At 44.3% G+C, this 24,379-nt stretch overlaps 1 protein-coding gene across 1 annotated transcript in view; it reads left to right on the top strand.

Annotated features, from left to right (window-relative positions):
- LOC134016979 (titin-like) overlaps positions 1–24,379 on the top strand; it is a 137,283-nt gene that overhangs the window by 90,548 nt on the left and 22,356 nt on the right. The window contains exons 177-192 of the mRNA XM_062456225.1: positions 26–313; positions 423–1,013; positions 1,099–1,203; positions 1,373–1,570; positions 1,677–1,973; positions 2,119–2,706; positions 2,802–3,104; positions 3,294–20,678; positions 20,860–21,156; positions 21,264–21,851; positions 21,957–22,259; positions 22,357–22,653; positions 22,756–23,043; positions 23,173–23,472; positions 23,633–23,935; positions 24,024–24,329. Coding sequence (XP_062312209.1) covers positions 26–313; positions 423–1,013; positions 1,099–1,203; positions 1,373–1,570; positions 1,677–1,973; positions 2,119–2,706; positions 2,802–3,104; positions 3,294–20,678; positions 20,860–21,156; positions 21,264–21,851; positions 21,957–22,259; positions 22,357–22,653; positions 22,756–23,043; positions 23,173–23,472; positions 23,633–23,935; positions 24,024–24,329 — 22,437 coding nt within the window. The remainder of the gene's footprint in view (positions 1–25; positions 314–422; positions 1,014–1,098; positions 1,204–1,372; positions 1,571–1,676; positions 1,974–2,118; positions 2,707–2,801; positions 3,105–3,293; positions 20,679–20,859; positions 21,157–21,263; positions 21,852–21,956; positions 22,260–22,356; positions 22,654–22,755; positions 23,044–23,172; positions 23,473–23,632; positions 23,936–24,023; positions 24,330–24,379) is intronic.

Below are 24,379 nucleotides of genomic sequence, written 5' to 3'. Positions count from 1 at the left end.
CAATAATAAATATATCCTCTTTCAGAACAACCAGGGCCAGTTATGGACTTTAAGATCGTGTTGGTCACAAAGGACTCTTGCACAATTGGCTGGAAGAAACCTTTAACTGATGGCGGCAGCCGTATCATCTGCTATGTGCTGGAAGTGTTGAATGGAGATGACAATTGGAAGGAGCTGATGAGATCTAAAAACATGCAATACAGTGCCAAGGACCTTGTAGAAGGAAAAGAGTACAAATACAGAGTAAAAGCAGTAAATGAAACTGGAGATGGTTCAGAGAAAGAGCTTGATGTGCTTGCTAAAGACGTCATCAGTAAGTCATTTATATATAATTTATACCCACAAATGTAGAAAAATAAAAGGTTTAAAAACATAGCTTTCATCTTGTATATAACACTTACCCCCTTGTCTCTGTTCTGTAGTTATACCTGCATGTGACTTGAAAGCCCTTCCAAATCTATGCTACATTGCCAAGGAGGGAAGTACAGTCCGTCTGAAGATTCCCATTATTGGCAAACCAGCTCCTAAAGTATCCTGGAAGAAGGGTGAAGACGTAGATCTGACCGACACTGGCAGAGTGTGTGCCGAGTCCTCAGCAGTAAACACAATGCTGTTGATCCGTGACTGCCAGAGGAGTGATGCCTCTAAATACACTATTACTCTGAGAAATAGTGCTGGATCAAGAGAATCTACCATCTTTGTTAGGGTGGTTGGCAAGCCAGGAATACCTATACAACCAATTAAATTTAAAGACATCACTGCTGATGGGGCTACCTTGAAATGGGGTGCACCTAAGGATGATGGTGGATCAGAGATCACCAACTATGTTCTAGAAAAGAGGGACTCCGTCACCAACATGTGGGTCACCGTATCTTCTTCAGTGGAGACCAACACCATGAGGGTGACTGGACTCCACGAAGGCACAGAGTACATCTTCAGAGTGTGTGCAGAAAACAAATATGGGTTTGGTGAAGGACTCAAATCCGACCCCATTGTTGCCAAGCATCCTTTCAGTAAGTCAGTTTTGGAGAGTAGTGTGGCTTTTAAGTGTGACGCAATTGGGAAATTTGTAACAGTGATGTCATTGCTTTTCCATAGATGTGCCTGATGCACCTCCACCACCTCAGATGATGAGCATGCGACATGACTCTGCAACACTGATGTGGTCTGACCCAAGGAAGACTGGAGGATCTCCAATTACTGGTACATTACAATTGAACATATTTGCAACATGTTGCTTATTAAGCTAAACAATTTATGTTGATGATAATCAACAATAAATAGTGACATTTTGTATTTGTTTTGATTATTTAATCATATCAGGTAGGGTTTGCAACCATCTTACCAATACGTCTATTGTTTGTAATTGCAGGATATCATGTTGAGTTTAAGGAGAGAAACAGTATGCTGTGGAAGAGAGCCAGCAAGAGTGCTGTTATGATGAGGGATTATAAGGTCACAGGCTTGACTGAAGGTCTGGAGTATGAATTCAGAGTCATGGCAGTCAATCTGGCTGGAGTTGGGAGACCAAGCCCAGCGACTGAGTCTCACGTTGCCCTGGATCCAATTGGTAAACATTTTCCCTAAATATAGCAACAAAAAAAAAACACATGACAAATATAAGACATAAATGTGACAGATTGCTTTACTACATAAGGTGTAATCCTATGTTGCAGATGCTCCAGGTAAACCTGATGTTGTCAGCATCACAAGAAGCACAGTAACGCTTCAATGGACTGAGCCAGAGTATGACGGTGGACACAGACTGACTGGCTATATTGTTGAGAAACGAGATCTGCCATCAAAGATCTGGATGAAGGCTAATAACGTCAACATTGTGGACTGTGCATTCACTGTGAAAGAGCTACAAGAAGGCTGCAAGTTTGAGTTCAGAATCAGGGCGAAGAATGCAGCTGGTGCCTTGAGCCCTCCCTCTGAACAAACAGACACTCTCGTGTGCAAAGATGAATACGGTAACATTTATATTAAATCAGTTATAATTAGCTGTTGTATAGAAAACTGTTGTTCGGGAAAATAGATTGTATTATAATTTTACTCATTTGAAATAATATTTGATTACATTTGAATAAAGTCATTAATCATTTTGGTTTTCAACAGAGTCACCAACTATTATTATCGATTCCCATGTGAAGGAGGGCCTGACCGTCAGGGCAGGTGAAACCATTGTCATCACTGCAACAAGCATTATGGGCAAACCCCAACCAACATCAGCGTGGTCCAAGGGTGGCAAGTTCTTCAAGCCCTCAGACATCTGCCAGATTGAGACCACGGCATCATCATCTACTCTCTCCATCAAATACGCCAGCAGGAATGATTCTGGAGAATACACAATTTCAGCCAGTAATCCATTTGGCATTAAGGAGGAGAATGTTAAAGTAAAGGTGCTGGATGTTCCAGGTTGTCCTGGTCCTATTGAATCGACTGGAGTTTCATCTGAAAAGGTCACTCTATCATGGACACCACCTAATGAAGATGGTGGATCTCCCATTAAATACTACACAATTGAGAAGAGGGAGACCAGCCGTCTCCTTTGGACCATCCTTCAAGAGAAGGTGATTGACTGCCACCATGTGGCGAACAAGCTGATCCAGGGAAATGAATATGTTTTCCGTGTTTCTGCCGTGAACCACTATGGTGCAGGTGAAGCATCCCACTCTGTGGCAGTCAAAATGGTGGATGGATTTGGTAAGTAAAATAAATGTAATATCTCCTAATTTTATTATATAGTAAAATGATGTTGTTTAGTTAACATACAGTGAATATTGGGATTTTGTTTGTAGGTCCCCCAGGCCCTCCATCCAAGCCAGAGGTTGAGAATGTTGGTGGACACTCTGCCACCGTCACATGGAAACGTCCAGTGGAGGATGGAGGAACTGACATCACAGGCTACTGTGTTGAGAGGAAAGAGAAGAAGGCCATGAGATGGTTCAGGGCATCTAAGAAATCTATTGCTGAGCTTCAATATGAAGTGAAGGGTCTCACAGAAGGTGTGGAGTATGAATTCCGGGTGACAGCAGAGAACAAAGCTGGCTTTGGAGAACCAAGTGAACCATCACAATCAGTTACAACCAAAGTGGTTGCCTGTGAGTATAAATTCCATCCATTGTCTATCTATAAAATGAATGATTAAATGTTAATTACACATATAGCAATTGTTCATATCTCCAATTGTAATTAAAATATGTAAATGTGGGTCAACATGTACTTAAAGGACATAATGCTGCATTCTAAACATCTTAAAAAATCGGTTGCATTCTACACATATTTTCTAGATGTGCCTGGACCCCCAGTCAACCCAAGAGTAACAGATACAACAAAGACTACTGCTACACTGAACTGGGGAAAACCCCTTGAAGATGGTGGACTTCCAGTAACAGGATACTTGATTGAACATAAGAAGGATGGGGAAGAAGAGTGGGCCAAGGATAATGCTGGAGCCCCTTTGAGAATCACAGAGTTTGTTGTTCCCAACCTGGAAGCTGGAGGAAAGTATCACTTTAGAATCAGTGCAATGAATGCAGAGGGAGTAGGTGAACCTGCCCAGACTGAGGAACTCATTGAGCTTGTGGACCATGAGGAGATTCCAGACCTTGAACTTGACATTGAGCTAAGAAGAACCCTTGTTGTCAGGGCAGGTGGATCCATACGTCTCTTTGTGCCTATTAAGGGACGCCCCACTCCTCAGGTGACATGGAGCAAGAAAGAAGCACCAATCACCCGTGCTATCATTGATACAACCGAATCATACACTCTCCTTGTGATTCCTGACTGCTCAAGAATAGATGCAGGAAAGTATGACTTGACCCTAGAGAATGCTGCAGGCCAGAAGACTGCTCACGTGAATGTGAGAGTGTTAGACACTCCTGGACCTCCAATCAACCTGAAGCCCAAAGCAATTGACAAAGAAAGCATCACCCTCCAGTGGGAGATGCCACTTCTTGATGGCGGCTCCAAGGTTACAAACTATGTAATTGAGAAGAGAGAGGCAACACGTAAAGCATACGCAGCCATAATAAGAAATTGTACAACTTGCTCGGTTAAAGTGCCGGACCTGGGAGAGGGGTGTGAATACTATTTCAGAGTGTCTGCAGAGAATGAGTATGGTATTGGAGATTCTGTTGAGACTCCAGATCCAATCCGTGCATCCCAGGCACCAACTCCCCCAGAAAGCATCTATGCTACAGATGTCACTAAGAACTCTGTCAGTCTCGCATGGACGAAGCCAACACATGATGGTGGTAGCAGAGTAACTGGATATGTTCTTGAAGCGCAGAAGAAGGGAGGAGATCAGTGGTCCCATGTAACAACAGTCAAGACCATGGACTTCATTTCTAAGAATCTTAATGAAAATGAGGAATATATCTTCCGTGTAATGGCAGTCAACCACTCTGGCCGAAGTCTTCCTCGTGAAAGCAAACCTGTTGTTATCAAGGAGCAAACTTCACTGCCAGAGTTTGATCTGCGTGGTGTTTGCCAGAAGATTGTTATTGCCAAGGCAGGATCTGACATAAAGGTTGAGATTCCTGTAATGGGACGTCCAGCACCTACTGTCTCATGGAAGAAAGATGACGCTACCTTCAAGCTGACCCAAAGAATCAACGTGGAAAACACTCCAGCAACCACTCTTCTGTCTATAATGGAATGCACAAGGGCTGACAGTGGACATTATGCCATGACAGGGAAAAACATCATTGGCTCAGTCACAGATAGTATTATTGTAAAAGTGCATGATATTCCTGGACCTCCAAAGGGACCAATCAAAATTGATGAGATCTCTCGAACCTATGCAGTAATTTCATGGGATACCCCTGAGAATGACGGTGGAGTCCCAATCAACAATTATGTTGTTGAGTTGAGGGATACTACTGGGCAATCATGGGTAGAGTTGTCTTCAACAGTGATTCGTACTATGTTCAAAGCTACTCGTCTTAAAACAGGAGCAGAATTCCAATTCAGGGTCAAAGCTAAGAACAGATACGGCACTGGGCCACCTATCACCTCTGAGGCAGTGGTGGCTGCATATCCATTCAAGGCCCCTGGGCCCCCTGGCACTCCTAAAGTTGTGGCATTTACGAAAGACACAATGACAATTGGCTGGAATGAGCCAGTATCCGATGGTGGAAACGAGGTTATTGGTTACCACGTTGAGAGGAAAGAGAGAAGTAGCATCGTCTGGCAGAAGATCAGTAAAGCCATGGTCAAAGGAAACATTTTCAAGTCAGCTGGTCTTGAAGATGGAATTGCTTATGAATTCCGTGTAGCTGCTGAGAACATGGCTGGAATTGGTAAGCCAAGTAAGGCCTCAGAAGCTATGTTGGCACTGGATCCAGTAGATCCACCAGGTCAGCCAGAGCCTATTTATATCAGCAAAAATGTTGTAACAATTCAGTGGGCAAAGCCTGAGTACGATGGTGGGTTTAAGATCACTGGCTACACGGTGGAGAAAAGAGACTTGACAGCTGGTCGCTGGACAAGGGCTAACTTCACCAACATTATTGAGACCTCATTTACTCTCAGTGGGTTAACTCAAGATGAATCATATGAATTCCGGGTGCTTGCCCGAAATTCTGCTGGTGCTGTTAGTAATCCATCTGAGCCCTCAGACCCCATTACCTGCAAAGATGACATTGTAGAACCAAGAATTATGGTTGATGCCAAGTTCAAAGACGTGGTTCTACTGAAAGCAGGTGACAATTTCAAGCTTGATGCAGATATTGCAGGCCAGCCAATTCCATCCATGGTCTGGACCAAGAACGGAAAGGAAGTTGAAAACACATTGAAACTGGATGTCAAGATGACTGATTTAACTACCACTCTGGTTAACAAAGACTCTATAAGAGCAGATGGGGGCGAATTTATTTTGACTGCCACCAATGTTGGTGGATTTGCCAAGCATGTCTTCAATGTCAAGGTTCTTGACAGACCAGGCCCACCAGGGGGACCCCTCGGAGTGTCTGATGTGACCGCTGACAACTGCATCCTGTCTTGGAACCCACCAGCAGATGATGGTGGTGCCCAGATTGAGCATTTTGTGATTGAAAAGCGTGAATCAAGCAGACTGGTTTGGACTAATGTGGTATCAGGCCTAGTGGGCAACCAATATAAGGTCACCAAGTTACTCAAAGGAAATGAATACATATTCAGAGTTATGGCAGTCAACAAATACGGCATTGGAGAGCCACTGGAGTCCGATCCAACAATTGCAGACAACCCATATGTGCCAGCAGATCCTCCAGAGACTCCTGAGGTGAGGGTCATCACTAAAGATTCAATGATTGTTTGTTGGGGGGCACCCAAGAACAATGGTGGTAGTGAAGTCACCAACTATAATGTGGAGAGGAAAGACAAGATTGGCCTCCGCTGGGTGAAATGCAACAAGAAGAAGGTGACAGATTTACAATGCAAAGTCACAGGCCTTGTACCTGGGCATGAATATGAATACCGAATTATTGCTGAAAATGCAGCAGGATTCAGTGCACCAAGTGCTTCCAGTCCATTCTATAAGGCTACTGACACCCTCTACCAGCCTGGACCTCCAGGTAATCCAAGGATCTTGGATACAACAAAGTCCTCCATCACACTTGCATGGAACAAGCCAGTATATGATGGTGGTTCTGACATCACTGGATACATTGTGGAGACCTGCCTCCCTAGTGAGGAGGAATGGACAATTGTCACCCCGGCAGAAGGAATCCTTGCCACATCATTTACAATTACTAACTTGAAAGAGAACCAGGAATACTTGATCAATGTCTCTGCTACGAACAGTGAAGGAATTGGTGAGGAAGCATCTGTCCCAGGCTCACCCAAAGCTGAAGACAGGCTGCTTCCTCCAGAAGTTGATCTGGATGCAGACCTCCGCAAGGTTGTCAATATCAGAGCCTGCAACACACTCAGACTCTTTGTGCCAATAAGAGGAAGACCAGCACCAGAGGTGAAATGGACAAAAGAAAACGGTGACCCGATTGAGAGGGCAACAATTGAGAGTACGACATCTTACACATCACTAGTGATTGAAAATGTCAACCGATTTGACAGTGGCAAGTACCTACTCACAGTTGAAAATAGCTCTGGAGACCATACAGCTACAGTGACTGTCAGTGTCTTAGATACACCAGGAGCACCACAAAATCTCAAGATTAACGCAGTCACCAAGGAGTCGGTCACCCTCATCTGGGATCCTCCAGCTAATGACGGTGGAACTAAGATTAAGAACTACATTGTAGAAAAACGTGAATCAACAAGAAAAGCATATGCCACAGTAAATGCTAACTGTCATAAGACAGTCTGGACAGTAGACCCCCTGCAGGAGGGATGTAACTATTACTTCCGAGTTTTAGCTGAGAATGAATATGGAATTGGTATACCAATTGAGACAGGAGAATCTGTTAAAGTATCTGAAAAGCCACAGCCACCAGGCAAAATCACTCTGAAGGATGTAACAATGACCAGCGCTACACTATCCTGGGAGAGGCCAGAACATGATGGAGGCAGCAGAGTGGGTTGTTATGTTGTAGAGATGCAGAGCAAGGGGGATGAGAAATGGACCCAGGCTTTGATTGTGAAAGAAACGGAGGCAGTTGTGCCTGGACTGACACTAGGTGAAGAATACATGTTCCGCGTAGCTGCAAGAAATGAGAAGGGAACAAGTGATCCACGCCAGATTGGTGTGCCAGTGATTGCTAAAGATCTTGTCATTGCTCCAGTAGCAAAACTGATGTTCTCCACATTTAGTGTGCTCTCAGGAGAAGATTTGACAATTGAAATTCCATATGTCGCTCGTCCCAAAGCGGCAGTTTCATGGGTTAAGGATAGTCTGCCTCTTAAGAGAACCTCTAGAGTTAACTTTGAAGCCACAGACAAACTGCTCAGTCTTACTATCAAAGAGGCCAGCAGAGAGGATGTTGGCAAGTACCACATTACTCTGTTAAACACCACCGGAGAAACAACAGCAAGCATTGGAATAGTTGTTCTTGACAAACCAGGCCCACCAAGCGGCCCTGTCAAAGTGGAGAATGTCACTTCTGACAGTGTAACCATCTCCTGGAAACCACCAGAGTATGATGGAGGCTGCACTATCAACAATTACATTGTAGAAAAGAGAGAAACATCTTCACAGAACTGGTTGATTGTATCTCCAAATTTGGCCAGAACAACAATCAAAGCTGGAAGACTGAAGACAGGCTCAGAATATCAATTCAGAATCACAGCAGAGAACAGATATGGAAAGAGTCCAGTTCTGGTCTCAGAGTCTGTTATTGCTCAGTATCCATTCAAACTACCCGGTCCTCCTGGAACACCAAATATACAATCTTCCACTAAAGACAGCATGGTGGTGGTGTGGAATGAGCCTGTGATGGATGGTGGAAGCACCATCCTGGGCTATCATCTTGAACGGAAAGAGAGAAACAGTATTCTCTGGGTGAAGCTGAATAAGTCCCTGATTGTTGATCAAAGTTATAAGACCACTGGCCTGGAGTCTGGACTTGAATATGAATACAGAGTTTATGCTGAAAACATTGTGGGAATAGGAAGATTCAGCAAGATCTCCGAGGGTAATGTTGCTAGAGATCCCTGTGACCCCCCCGGTACCCCTGAAGCCACTACGATAACAAAGGACTCTGTGACCATTGTATGGACAAAACCAGAGTATGACGGTGGAGCCAAAGTCACTGGTTATGTAGTGGAGAAGAAGGACCTGCCAGAGGGCCGCTGGATGAAGGCCAATTTCACAAATGTTATTGAGACAGAGTATGCTGCAACTGGTCTTGTCGAAGACCAGAAATATGAGTTCCGTGTCATCGCTAGGAATGCTGCAGGTGTATTCAGTCTTCCCTCATACAGCACTGGACCCATCACTGCTAAAGATGAAATTGACCCCCCACGTATAAGTATTGACCCAGAGTACACTCAAACATTGGTTGTTAATGCTGGGGACAACTTCAAGATTGATGCTGATGTTCATGGCAAGCCCCTACCCTCAATCCAGTGGATGAGGGGAGACCAGGAACTTGGAAACACCATACACAGAGAGATTAAGAATACAAACACCACAGCTTGTATTTCTGTCAAAGAAGCTAAACTCACTGATGGAGGCGAGTACACTCTGCTGCTGAGGAATCCTGGAGGCGAGAAGTCAGTGAATGTCAATGTGGTTGTTCTGGATAAACCTGGGGCACCACAAGGTCCCCTGTCTATCACTAGCATCACTAACGAACAGTGCACAATCTCTTGGAAACCACCAGTACAAGATGGAGGCAGTCAAATCTCTCATTACATTGTAGAGAGAAGGGAAACAAGTCGATTGGTTTGGACGGTTGTTGATTCTAAAGTTCAAACAACTATTCTGAAAATTACAAAACTTCTAGAGGGAAATGAGTACATTTTCAAAGTTGTGCCTGTCAACAAATTTGGAGTGGGTGCACCACTTGAGTCTAGTCCTGTGACAATCAAAACTCCATTTGTGCCACCTGATTCGCCAAAGGGAGTGGAAGTTTCTAATGTCAAGAAGGAATCAATGGTAATTAGCTGGGAGGCACCCACCAATGATGGTGGCAGTCCAGTTATTGGATACAATATTGAGAAACATGACAAAGAGGGAGTGAGATGGACTAGATGCAACAGAAAGACAGTGACTGACTTAACCTTCAAGGTTACTGCACTTCTTGAAAACCACAACTATGAATTTAGAGTAGTAGCTGAGAATGTTGCTGGAGTGGGAGTACCAAGCTCCCCATCTGTCTTCTACAAAGCTTTGGATCCTATCTTTAAACCTGGTCCACCACACAACCCTAAAGTAACTGACACAACCAAAACAACTGTGTCACTGTCATGGGGTAAACCTATCTATGATGGAGGCTGTGAAATTCAAGGATATATTGTTGAGGCCTGTCTAACTAAAGCAGCAGCACCCATAGTGGCTCCCGCAGAGCCAGCAGCCGAGCCAGCAGCAGAACCAGCAGCCGAGCCAGCAGCAGAACCAGCAGCCGAGCCAGCAGCAGAACCAGCAGCTGCAGCTGAGCCAGCACCAGTAGCTGAGCCAGCAGCCGAGCCAGCAGCCAAAACAACTGCTGAAGCACCAGCTGAGGAATGGACTATGTGTACTCCACCGACTGGTGTAAAACAAACACGCTTTGAGGTTGTAAATCTGAAGGAAAATAATGTATACAAGTTCAGAATATGTGCCATTAACAAGCTTGGTGTTGGAGAGCATACAGATGTCTTGGGAGAGATTGTTGTTGAGGAGAGAGCAGAGGAACCGGATCTTGACATTGACCCTGAACTCAGGAAGATTGTGAGCATCAAAGCCGGAGGTTCCCTCAGACTGTTTATTCCTATTAAAGGACGACCCACTCCTGCCGTCAAGTGGGAGAAAGATGAAGCTGCAGTCAAGGAGAGTGCTCAGGTGGAAGTGACAAGTAGCTATACATCTCTTGTAATTGACAAAGTTAGCCGATTTGATACTGGAAAATACACAGTGACTCTTGAGAATGCAAGTGGAACAAAATCTGATGTGATTGCTGTCAGAGTACTGGACTCACCTAGTGCCCCAGCCAACTTCAAGGTGAAAGAAATCACAAAAGAGTCAGTGACACTTGCATGGGAAGCCCCATTGTTAGATGGAGGAGCCAAGATCAAAAACTACATAGTTGAGAAGAGAGAGAGCACACGTAAAACTTTCTCAGCTGTGGTGACAAATTGCCACAAACTGTCATTTAAGATTGATAATCTTCAGGAGGGTTGCAATTACTATTTCCGTGTTCTTGCTGAAAATGAACATGGTGTTGGCCTCCCAGCAGTAACAGTTGATCCTCTCAAGGTCTCAGAGGTGCCTCAAACTCCAAGAAAGTTCACTGTTGTTGACCAAACCAAGACCAGTGTCTCTTTGGCATGGGAGAAGCCTGAGCATGATGGTGGAAGCAAAGTTATTCATTACCTGCTGGAAATGCAAGTCAAGGGCCAAGACAAATGGTCTGGCATCAACACTTTCAAAACTATGGATGCTGTTGTCAGTAATCTGAACCCGGGTGAGGAATATATGTTCAGAGTGACAGCTATCAATGAAAAGGGAAAGAGCGACCCCAATACCCTTGCATATGCTGTACAAGCCAAGGACCTTGTCATTAAACCAGATGTAAGACCTGTATTCAGCAACTACAGTGTTCGTGTTGGCAAAGACCTCAAAGTTGAAGTACCCATATCAGGACGTCCCAAGCCAAAGATCACATGGACAAAGGATGGTGATACTCTAAAACTGACCTCAAGAGTGAACATTACTAACACACTCACTCACACAACACTGAACATTAAAGAGGCAGCAGGTGATGATGGTGGGATGTATGGTATTAATGTCGCTAATGATGTTGGACATAAGGATGCAACCGTTGAAATAATTGCTCTTGATAAGCCTGGCCCACCTACTGGTCCTGTTAAGTTTGATGAAGTTACAGTACAAAGTGTGACTATTTCTTGGGCTCCACCAAAGAATACTGGTGGCTGCCAGATTTCAAATTACATTGTACAAAAGAGAGATACAACCTCCACAACATGGGAGAACGTGTCCCTCTCAGTTGCAAGAACTTCGTTGAAAGTGCCAAGGCTTAAGACTGGAGCTGAATATCAATTTAGAGTAATTGCTCAGAATCGCTATGGAAAAAGTTATGCTCTGGACTCATCCCCTGTAGTTGCACAATACCCATACAAAGAACCTGGCCCACCAGGTACACCCTTTATCTCATCTCTCTCCAAGGATCACATGATTGTGGAATGGAACGAACCCATTGTAGATGGAGGCAGTGCTGTTCTTGGCTATCACCTTGAAAGAAAAGAGAGAAACAGCATCCTCTGGGTTAAGATAAATAAAACACTCATCCAAGATACAAGTTTCAAGACCAGTCCTTTGGAAGAGGGTATCGAGTATGAATTCAGAGTTTCTGCTGAGAATATTGTTGGTACTGGCAGATACAGTAAGATCTCAGAGGGCTGTTTTGCCCGTGACCCATGTGATCCTCCTGGTACCCCTGAAGCCATCCACATAAGTAAAGACACCATTGTCATTGAATGGACTAAGCCAGAGTATGATGGAGGCAGCAAGGTCACTGGATATGTTGTGGAAAAACGGGACCTGCCAGAAGGGCGCTGGATGAAGGCTAATTTCACCAATGTAATTGAGACACAGTTCACTGTCACTGGACTCACTGAGATGGCTCAGTATGACTTCCGAGTCATTGCTAAGAATGCTGTTGGCACTATAAGTAAGCCATCTTATAACAGTGGACCAATCATAGCGAGTGATGAAGTAGAAGCACCAAAGTTCTCTATCGATCCAGGGTTCACAAAAACTATCGTTATCAATGCTGGGGACACATTCAAACTTGATGCTGATGTACATGGAAAGCCAATTCCCACCATCCAATGGTTCAAGGATGATAAGGAAATTGAAAATACTTTGAGGTGTGAGATAAAAAATACTGAGACAAGAGCAATTGTCATTGTAAAAGACTCTATCAGAGTTGATGGCGGACTTTACAATCTTCTGCTAACAAATGTTGCTGGCACACAGACAGTTCCATTCCAGGTGAAGGTTCTAGACAAACCAGCGCCATGTGAAGGGCCTCTTCATGTCACTGGAGTTAATTGTGATAGATGCACTCTGTCATGGAAGGCCCCAGTACACGATGGAGGCAGCAACATTTCACACTACTTCATTGAGAGGCGGGAGACTAGCCGTTTGGCTTGGACTGTTGTGTCTAACAAATGTGACACCACACTGTTTAAAGTAACAAAACTACTGGAGGGAAATGAATACATCTTCCGTGTCATGGCTGTCAACAGCTACGGTGTGAGTGAACCTCTACTGTCGGCCTCTGTGATAATGAAAAATCCATTTGTTCCTCCTGGGGCACCACATGTCCAGGAAGTGTCCAATATTGCTCATGACTCCATGACTCTAACCTGGTCTGCACCAGACACCGATGGTGGAAGTGACATCATTAGTTATGCAATTGAGAAGAAAGACCGGGCTGGAGTTAAATGGACCAAATGCAACAGGCAAAAGGTCACTGATCTGTCCTTCAGAGTAACAGGCTTGACAGTCGATCATGAGTACGAGTTCAGAGTTGCTGCTGAGAATGCAGCTGGAGTGGGTGAGCCAAGCTTACAAACGTCATATTACAAGGCTTGTGATCCCAAGTATAAACCTGGACCACCCACACATGCTCATGTGATTGATACAACCAAGACATCAATCACACTGTCATGGGGAAAGCCACTTAGCGATGGTGGCACTGCAATTCAGGGCTACATTGTAGAGGTATGTAAGGCTGAGGAAGAAGAATGGACCATGGTAACCCCTCCTACTGGCCTGCGGGTACACAAATATGAAGTCACCAAACTCACTGAGGGACAAGAATATAAAATCCAGGTTTGTGCTCTGAATAAACTTGGAGTTGGTGAACCAGCTGCTATACCAGGAACAGCCAAACCTGAGGAGAAAGTGGAAACTCCAGAAATCCAACTGGACTCAGAGCTTAGGAAGGGAATAGTTATAAGAGCTGGAGGATCTGTGAGTATCAATGTGCCATTCAAGGGAAGACCTACTCCAGAAATTACGTGGACAAAAGATGAGGCTGAGCTGTCAGAGAAAGCAGTAATTGAGAAAGCGGTCAACTACACACAGCTGTCTATTGATCCCTGTGACAGAAATGATTCTGGAAAATACACTCTTACTCTGGAGAACAGCAGTGGTTCGGTGTCCGAATTTGTCACAGTTAAAGTGCTGGACACTCCAGGAGCACCTCTGAACCTTGTTGTTACAGAAATCAAGAAAGACTCTGTTACTCTTGTCTGGGATGCGCCACTAATTGATGGAGGTTCCAAAATCAAAAATTATGTCATTGATAAACGGGAATCAACAAGGAAAGCTTATGCAAATGTATCAACCAAGTGCTCTAAAACATCATTCAAAGTTGAAAACCTTGCTGAGGGAGCCATGTATTACTTCAGAGTTATGGCTGAGAATGAATATGGAGTTGGACAGTCTATTGAAACAAAAACAGCATCCAAAGCCTCTGAGGTGCCTCTTCCTGTTGGAAAGGTTTTCCTGACAGATGTCACCAAAGTCAGTGCAACTCTAGCATGGGAGAAACCAGAGCATGATGGGGGAAGCAGGATTGCTGGGTATTTAATTGAGATGCTGCCCAAGGGAACAGATAAGTGGGGTGTTGTTGCAAACACAAAGACATGTGATGGAACTGTCAATGGTCTGACCTCAGGGCAGGAGTACCTCTTCCGTATCATTGCTCACAACGAGAAGGGAAAGAGTGAGCCCAAGCCACTTGCTGCACCAGTAATCGCTAGTGACCTGACTATTGAACCAAGCTTGAAGCCCATGTTTAACACATACAGCGTTAAGGCTGGTAAAGATCTGAAGGTTGAAATCCCCGTAATTGGTAGGCCAAAACCAAAGGTCTCTTGGGCCAAAGATGGCCAGTCTTTGAAAGTGACAAGTAGAGTGAATGTGTTGAACACACTCACAACCACTACCATTCAATTTACAGAAGCATGTAAGGACGACTTTGGAAAATATACAGTCACAGCAACTAACAATGCTGGATCAACAACTGAAGAAGTAGGCATCATCATCCTTGACAAACCTGGTCCACCCACAGGACCATTTAAAATTTGTGAAGTGAGCAACACTTTTGTGTCTCTCGCATGGGACCCCCCAGAGTATACAGGTGGATGTCAAGTTAAAAACTACATTGTGGAAAAACGTGATACAACTGGCAACATCTGGCAAGTTGTGACTGCACAGCTCGCTAGAACTGCACTCAGAATCACTAAGCTGAAGACTGGTGCTGAGTACCAATTCAGAGTATCTGCTGAGAACAGATATGGCAAGGGCTCATCTTTGGACTCAAAGTCAATTGTTGTGCAGTATCCATACAAACCACCTGGTCCACCTGGAACACCATTTGCCAAGTCTGCAACTAAGGAACAAATGATCATTGAATGGAATGAGCCAGTCAATGATGGTGGTAGCTCAGTCATTGGCTATCATCTGGAAAGCAAAGAAAGAAGCAGCATCCTATGGACTAAATTGAACAAGATTCTAATTACCGATACTTTATTCAAAATATGTAATCTTGAGGAGGGCATTGGTTATGAATTCCGGGTCTCAGCTGAAAATATTGTTGGTATTGGTAGATGCAGCAAAATATCAGACTCAATTGTTGCACGCGATCCATGTGATCCACCTGGTACTCCTGAGGCAACAGTTATCTCCAAGAACCATATCGTGATACAGTGGACAAAGCCCCAATATGATGGAGGCAGTAAAGTGACTGGATATGTTGTGGAGAGGAGAGATCTGGCTTCAGTCGAGGGACGCTGGTTGAGAGCCAATTTCACGAATGTCATTGAGACCGAATTCACTATCACTGGCCTGACAGAAAATGAACAATATGAATTCAGAGTTATTGCCAGAAATGCCGCAGGCATGTTCAGTGAACCGTCTGATAGCACTGGACCAATCACAGCTACCGATGAAGTTGAACCACCAAGTGTATCCATGGATCCTAAATACAAAGAAGCCATTATTGTCAATGCAGGACAGAACTTACTTCTTGATGCTGACATTCATGGCAAACCTCTTCCTGATGTCTTGTGGTTGAAGGAAGGTAAAGAAATGGAAAAGGCTCTCCGCATTGAAGTGAAAACCACAAATAAAACTGCATCAATGACAATTAAAGATGTCACAAGGTTAGACAGTGGTCACTATGACCTCACTCTCACCAATATTGGTGGCACAAAGACAATACCCATCACTGTAAAGGTTTTGGATAAACCAGGCCCACCCACTGGACCTATCAAAGTGACTGGAGTCACTGCTGACAGATGTTTCCTATCCTGGACAGAGCCTCAATTGGATGGTGGTGCTGAAATCTCTCATTACATTTTAGAAAAGAGAGAGACCAGCAAACTCTCCTGGACCGTTTCTGCACCTAACATTCAAGCTCTGAATTACAAAGTGACTAACCTGCTCTCTGGAAATGAATACCTCTTCAGGATCAGAGCTGTCAACAAATATGGCATAGGAGAGGCTCTGGAGACTGAGCCAATTACTGCTCGTAATCCATATAAACCACCAAGTGCGCCCACAGCACCTGAAGCTATTGAAATAACAAAAGACTATATGATTTTGTCATGGGCAGCACCTGAGCAAAATGGTGGGGCAGAAATTGATTGCTATCATCTTGAAAAGCGTGACAAAGATGGTGTGAGATGGACCAAATGCAACAGACAGAAGTTGACTGACTTGTTTTTCAAAGTCACAGGACTTACGGAAGGTCACTTTTATGAATACCGTGTTGCTGCAGAAAATGAGTCTGGAGTGGGAGACTTGAGTGACCTTTCAATGTTCTGCAGAGCATGTGATGTAACAACACCACCTGGACCACCACACCATCCTAAGGTGACAGACCACACAGAATCAGCGGTGTCCCTGGCCTGGGGTAAGCCTGCCACTGATGGTGGGGCATATATCAAGGGATACATTGTTGAAATGAAAGAGGTCACAGCCGAGGAATGGACCACATGTACTCCTCCCGCTGGCCTTCAGGTGACTCATCTCACCGTGGGAGATCTGAAGGCAGGTGCAGAATACAACTTCCGTGTCTGTGCTATCAACTCAGAGGGAGTAGGAGAACATGCAGATGTCCATGGCACTGTGGTTGCAGCAGTGAAGGTGGAGGCACCAGAAATTGAGCTGGATGCGGACCTCAGGAAGGTCGTCTCTGTACGTGCAAGTGGAACACTGCGGCTTTTTGTCACAATCAGAGGAAGACCTGAACCTGCAGTTAAGTGGGAGAAGGTTGAGGGTGTTCTGACAGAACGGGCCCAGATTGAAGCCACCAGTTCATACACAATGCTCGTCATAGACAATGTCAACCGCTTTGACAGTGGCAAGTACTCACTGACCATAGAGAACAGCAGTGGAACAAAATCTGCCCTTATAAATGTCAGAGTGTTAGACTCACCAAGTGCCCCACAGAACTTTGAAGTCAAAGAAATCAAGAAGGATTCAGTCACACTCTTCTGGGATCCACCACTTACAGATGGGGGATCAAAGATAACCAATTACATTGTAGAAAAAAGAGAATCTACCAGGAAGGCTTACACCACTGTGACAAGCAACTGCCTACAGAACTCCTTTAAAATTGATGAACTGCCAGAAGGATGCATATTCTACTTCCGTGTGAGTGCTGTCAATGAGTATGGCATCGGGTTGATGTCCGAGACGAAAAATCCAATAAAGGTTTCTGAGGTACCTCTACCCCCAGGAAAAGTCATGCTCACTGATATGACCAAAACCAGTGTGTCACTCTCATGGGAGAAGCCTGCTCATGATGGTGGAAGCAAAATCATGTGTTATAATGTGGAGATGAAAGTTAAAGGTGGTGATAAGTGGGGTACATCTTGCACAGTCAAAGTACTGGAAGCTACAATCCCAAACCTAACATCTGGAGAAACATATTCCTTTAGGGTTGTTGCAATTAATGAGAAGGGAAAGAGTGAGCCAAAGGAACTAGGATTACCTGTAGTTGCAAAGGACCAGGATATAGAACCCTCAGTCAGTATGCTGTTCAACACCTACAGTGTGAAAGCTGGAGATGATCTCACGGTTGAAATTCCAATGAGAGGCCGTCCCAAGCCTGTTATTTCATGGAAGAAAGATGGTCTTCCTCTGAAGCAAACAACCTCAGTGACCATTCTAAATACAAAGGTCTCAACCAAACTTGTTATTAAGGAGGCCGCTAAAGAACATGTTGGAAAATATGAAATCACTCTTGCCAACACAGGTGGTACGATAACTGTGGATCTCAGAATCATTGTACTAGACAAGTCTGGTCCACCCACTGCTATTAAGGTGGACGCTGTGACTGCTGATAGCATAACAATTTCATGGTCGCCACCAGAGTATGATGGTGGCTGTTCAATCAACAACTACATTGTTGAGAAGAGGGATACAAACTCAACAGTTTGGCAGTTGGTCTCATCACAAATTGCTAGAACCGCAATCAAGGCCAGTCGACTGACACATGGTGCAGAGTATCAGTTCCGTGTATACGCTGTTAATCGTTATGGAAAGAGTACATATTTGGACTCCCCTGGAATCACAGCTCAGTATAACTTCAAGCAACCAGGACCTCCTTCTACCCCTCTGGTGAAACATGCAACCAAATCCTTTATGTTGGTCACATGGAATGAGCCAGTCAATGATGGTGGTAGCACAGTTATTGGTTATCACCTTGAGCGTAAGGAGAGAAGCAGTATCCTTTGGAATAAGATGAACAGAGGTATGATCAAAGACACAGAGTATAAAGTTAGTAGCATTGAAGAAGGCATGATGTATGAATATCGTGTTTATGCTGAAAACATTGCTGGAATTGGAAAATGCAGCAAGGCCTGTGAGGCTGTGGCTGCAAGAGACCCATGTGACCCTCCAGGTCTGCCAACAGTCACCAGTGTTACAAGAACATCTGTCTCCCTCTCGTGGGAAAAGCCTGAGTATGATGGTGGAGCTAAGGTGACTGGCTATACTATTGAACGCAGGGATCTACCTGAGGGTCGATGGATGAGGTGCAACTTTACCAATGTTCCAGAGACCTACTTTGATGTGACAGGTTTAACGGAGGACAGCCAGTATGACTTCCGCATCATTGCAAAGAACGCTGCAGGATTGTTCAGTGAACCATCTGACTGCACTGGCCCTATCACTGTCAAAGCAGATGTGGATCCTCCACGCATCATGATGGATGTCAAGTTCAGAGATACTGTCGTTGTAAAATCTGGAGAGGTCCTGAAGATCAATGCAGATATTGCAGGACGCCCAGCCCCAGTTATCTCCTGGACAAAGAATGGCAAAGAGATTGAGCTGAGGGCCAGGATTCAAATTGTTTCAACAGAAACCAGCACTTCAGTAATTGTAAAGGATACTGTGAGAACTGACTCTGGACAGTACACCCTAACATTGCAGAACATTGCTGGAACAGTTAACATGCCTGTGAACTGTGTGATTCTTGACAAACCAGGTCCTTCAGCTGGACCTCTAGAGATCAGCAACCTCACAGCAGAAGAGTGTACTTTGGCATGGGGTCCACCTCAAGAGAAAGGCGGTGCTGAAATTACACACTACGTTGTTCAAAAGCGTGAGACAAGCCGCCTTGCTTGGACGCTGGTGCATGGAGACCTGAAAAAGACAGTATACAAAGTCACAAAACTTCTTAAAGGGAATGAGTACATCTTCAGGGTTCTGGCTGTCAACAAGTTTGGACTTGGCGAGGCCTTGGACAGTGATGCTGTCAAAATGGTGGATCCATTCACCATCCCATTAGCTCCAACCAATGTTGAGGTTACAGCTGTAACCAGAGACAAGATGACACTCACCTGGGTAAAGCCTGATGGTGATGGAGGCAGTGAGATCACAGGATATGTGATTGAGCGCCGGGACAAATCAGGAATGCGCTGGGTTCGTGTAAACAGAGAACCTGTTGTTGAGTGTACTACTAAAGCAACTAAACTTCGCAAGGGCTCTGAATATGAGTTCCGTGTCTATGCTGAAAATGCTGCTGGTTTGAGTCTTCCTAGCGATACATCCGCCCCATTCCTTGCTATGGATGCACTGATTGTGCCTTCACCACCAACGAAACCAAAGATTGTGTATTCAACAAATACCTCCATCAGCGTTGTATGGAAACCACCAACATGTGATGGTGGAGCTCATATTCTTGGATATAGTGTTGAGTATCGAGAGTACGTGGAAAGACCTAAAGAGGAAGAGGAAAGTGATGAGGAAGAATATGAAGATGAGGAGGAGGAAGAAGAGGAGAAAATTGAGGAGGCACCAGTCGTGGAGGAGGATAACTGGACTGTGGCCATTCCACTTATCAAAAACACAGAGTTTACTATCTCTGGACTTACAACTGATAGCGTTTATGAGTTTGCTGTTAGGGCAATTAACAAGATTGGCCAGAGCAGACTCAGTAAAATCTCTGAGCCTAAGCTGGCAAAGGATAAGACAGAGGAGCCAGCTTTTGATGTTGACTTAGAGATGCGCAAGACATTGATTGTCAAGCATGGCAACTCATTCACACTGACTGCACCATTCCGAGGTACACCTGTCCCCTCTGCAACTTGGACTAAGGAGGAAGTAGACTTAAAGGCAAGATCAACCGTCGAAACAAGTGACACCTCTACTTCATTAACATTTGAGAACGCCACAAGAAATGACTCTGGAGAATACACAGTCACACTGGAGAATGGCTTGGGGACAGCGACACTACCAATGGTTGTTAAGGTTCTTGATTCTCCAGGACCACCGCTTAATGTTAAAATCAAGGAGGTTACAATAGACTCTGTGACAGTTGCATGGGAGGCTCCAGTAAATGATGGTGGTGATGCTGTGAAAGCATATCATGTTGAGAAACGTGAGGCCAGCAAGAAGGCATGGGTATCTGTGACCAGCAATTGCCACCAACTGACCTACAAAGTTGAAGATCTTCAAGAGGGAGCAATGTATTACTTCAGAGTCATTGGAGAAAATGAATTCGGAGTGGGTGTCCCTGCTGAGACCAGAGATGGAACAAAGATTACAGGTTTGTGTTCATTTTCTGATTTGTTTGTTCTTGTGTTACTATTAATTGATTACGTACATAATGTTTGAATGGAAAAAGCCCTTATTGTTTTTTTTTTTTTACTTGAACACTGCCTTGAAATATGCCTTGAACTCCTGGGTGACTTCATGATTTTGTTAACCTGTATCGTTATCATTTACAGAAAAGCCAAGTGCGCCTACTAGACTTGGGGCCACGGAGGTGACCAAGGATAGCATCACAATTGCATGGTCCAAACCAGAGCATGATGGTGGAAGCAGAGTAACAAGCTACCTCATTGATGCTCTGGAAAAAGGACAGACAAAGTGGGTGAAGTGTGCCGTGGTGAAGACAAATACTCACACAGTCAAAAGTCTGAGGGAACATGGTGAATACTTCTTCAGAGTTCGCGCTGAGAATCATGCTGGACTCAGTGAACCCAAAGAAATGATTGTCCCTGTTGTCGTAAAAGATCAACTGGGTAAGTTTTTTATTTGTATTAGACATAATTCTGTATCCCATTTTTTATGTATTAATAAATCTTACCAGCATCTTATAACTACTGATAACAAAAATGTCCTTCAACAGAGGCCCCAGAATTCGATTTGAAGAACTATCCCAGGAATACAGTATATGTAAGAGCTGGATCAAACTTGACTTTTGAGCTCCCTCTCACTGGCAAACCTATGCCCAAAGTCGTTCTATCAAAGAACAATGTTGTTATTAAAGCGAGCAAGAGGCTCATCGCGGATGTCACCGCCAACAGCCTCATCATCACTCTCAATGAGAGCACTGCAAGTGATGCAGGCAAATATGACATCACTGCCTCCAACACAAGTGGCACCACCAAGATATTTACTAACATTGTTGTACTAGACAGACCTGGACCTCCAGTTGGCCCAGTTGAGGTTGGAGAGGTTGGGGAGACGACAGTGTGTCTCAAATGGGCTCCTCCTGTTTACAGTGGTGGCAGCCCAGTCACCAATTACATTGTACTTCGACGTGAAACAAGCACTCCTGCTTGGACAGAAGTGTCATCTTCAGTAGCAAGAAACCTAATTAAAGTCACCAAGCTCACCAAAGGAGAAGAGTATCAGTTCAGGATTAAGGCTGAGAACCGTTTAGGTATCAGCGACCACATTGACACCCCGCCAATCACAGTCAAGCTTCCATACAGTAAGTGACTTTTAGTTTTTTACTATGCAATTACCATCTGATAGTTTAATGTTTGCCTCTAAGCTGCAGAAAAAAGACTTTTAACTTTTGTTTTGTCTTTTCCAGCCATCCCTGGACCTCCTTCCACCCCCTGGTTGACCTCTGTGTCCAGAGAGAGTCTCACCATCAACTGGAATGAGCCTGTTATGGATGGAGGAAACACTGTCATTGGTTACCACTTACAGATGAAAGAGAGAAGCAGCATGTTGTGGCAGAAGGTCAACAAAACTGCGATAGCTGGCACACAGTGGAGAGTTACGAATATTTGCCCTGGTCTCATCTATGAGTTTAAGGTTGCAGCAGAAAATGCAGCTGGTATTGGAAAGATGAGCAAGACATCTGAGGAAGTGCTTGCAATTGATGCTTGTGGTAAATATTTTAAAGATCACAAACAATTTTTTGTCACTTAATTTTGTATGACCTCTCTGTACCATGTGCCATGCCTAATTAACTTCTTTTTTTTCAGAGCCCCCTGCAAATGTTCATATCTCTGAAATCACTAAGAACTCTGTCAGCCTGGTCTGGCAGAGACCTCCCTATGATGGCGGCAGCAAGATTACAGGTTACAGCGTAGAGAGGAGAGACGCCCCCAATGGCAGATGGACAAAGGCCAACTTTACCAACATCATTGAAATGGGCTTCATTGCATCAGGACTTACACAAGATGAAGCCTATGAGTTCAGAGTGTTTGCAAAGAATGCAGTTGGATCCGTCAGTAATCCATCTCTCGTTGCTGGCCCAGTAACCTGTATTGATTCAAGTGGTAAGAGATAGTTGATTGTTTTTCAGGTGTGCTGTAGTAATGTATTACTATGCTCTGTCCAAAAAATATTTTTTGCTAATAAGCTACTTTTTGATTGTTCAGGTGCTCCAGCAATCGACCTCCCACCAGAATATTTAGATGTTGTGCAATACAAAGCTGGAGCCTCTGTGAAGATCAGAGTTGGAATTCTTGCAAAACCTTTGCCTGCAATTGAATGGTGCAAGGATGGAAAGGAACTGGTGTCAAGCTCTGAGCTGTCTATTGAGAGTACAACAGACACATCTAGTATTCTTATCAAGGATGCCACTCGCTTTAACACTGGCACATATGAAATCAAGATCAGGAATGTTCTGGGCTCAGCATCGGCATCCATCAGGATACAAATTCTAGGTATTTCTACATATGATGAATTCAACTAAATTATAATTTTTTACAGTTTCTACTTATATTTGTCCTAAATGGACTGAAAATCTTTTATTTGAGATTGTGTTTTGATGTGAAACTTCTTCTTATCAACAGACAAACCAGGACCACCACCAGGAATCATTCAGTTTAACACAGTTACGGCAGACAAGATTATCTTCAATTGGGCGCCAGTCACAGATGAGGGTGGTGCTAAAGTCACCCATTATGTTGTGGAAAGACGTGAAACCAGCAGAGTGGTGTGGTCCACTGTCTCCGATGAGATGACTGATTGTTGTGCCACTGTCCAGAAGCTAGTGAGAGGGAGTGAATATGTGTTCCGTGTGATGGGGGTCAACAAGTTTGGAATTGGAGAGCCTCTCGAGTCTGAGACAGTCTTTGCCAAGAATGCCTTTGGTAAGTGGGACTAAAAGTAATTTGTATTTACATTGGAAACATAATTTTTGCTAGGATAATTTACATAACCTCATGAAATTTGTGTTCCTACAGTTCATAAAACATCCTCAAAGGAATTTATTATTTAATGTGCAATGTTCTCTCAATGTCTATTTTACAGTAACACCTGGACAGCCTGCCACTCCTGAGGTGAATGCTATCACAAAATCATCTATGGTAGTCGTGTGGAACAAACCAGTTGTGGATGGTGGAAGTCCAGTGACAGGTTACTACCTGGAGAGACGTGACAAGAAAAGTCTTCGCTGGATTAAGGTCTTCAAAGATCCAATCAGCGACATTACTCAGAAGGTGTTCCACCTGACAGAAGGGAATGAGTATCAGTACAGAGTGTGTGCCACTAACAAGGCTGGAGAGGGCCCCTTCTCCGATGTGTCTGATTTCTACAAGGCAGCTGAGCCAGTTGGTAAGCAGAATTTTCTAGATCAATATGTTGAACTACCACAAGAGATTTATGCAGACCTACCTGTATCTAAATGCATTTTGTTCATTAGATCCACCAGATGAGCCTTGCAAGCTCAAAGTGGTTGACTCTACCAAGACGTCCATCACCCTTGGGTGGTCAAAACCAGAGTGGGACGGTGGCAGTGAAATCATCAGCTATGTAGTTGAGAAACTGGTGGAGGGTGAAGAGGAATGGACAGTCATCAGCGCCAAAGGAGAAGTGAGGACTGCAGAGTATGTAGCCCACGACCTCAAACCTGATGTGAACTACTTCTTCCGCGTATCAGCAATCAACTCTGCAGGCCGTGGAGAACCTCTTGAGATGACTGAGCCTGTGCAAGCTAAGGATATCCTGGGTCAGTTAATGCACTTCTGAGAACTTCATTATAAAAAATGTATGTTTCAT

This window comes from Osmerus eperlanus, chromosome 3 (genome assembly GCF_963692335.1).
Source record: "Osmerus eperlanus chromosome 3, fOsmEpe2.1, whole genome shotgun sequence".
Classification (NCBI taxonomy): Eukaryota; Metazoa; Chordata; class Actinopteri; order Osmeriformes; family Osmeridae; genus Osmerus; species Osmerus eperlanus.
Note: the sequence above shows the minus strand (reverse complement) of the source record. Positions and strands in the feature narration are given on the sequence as shown.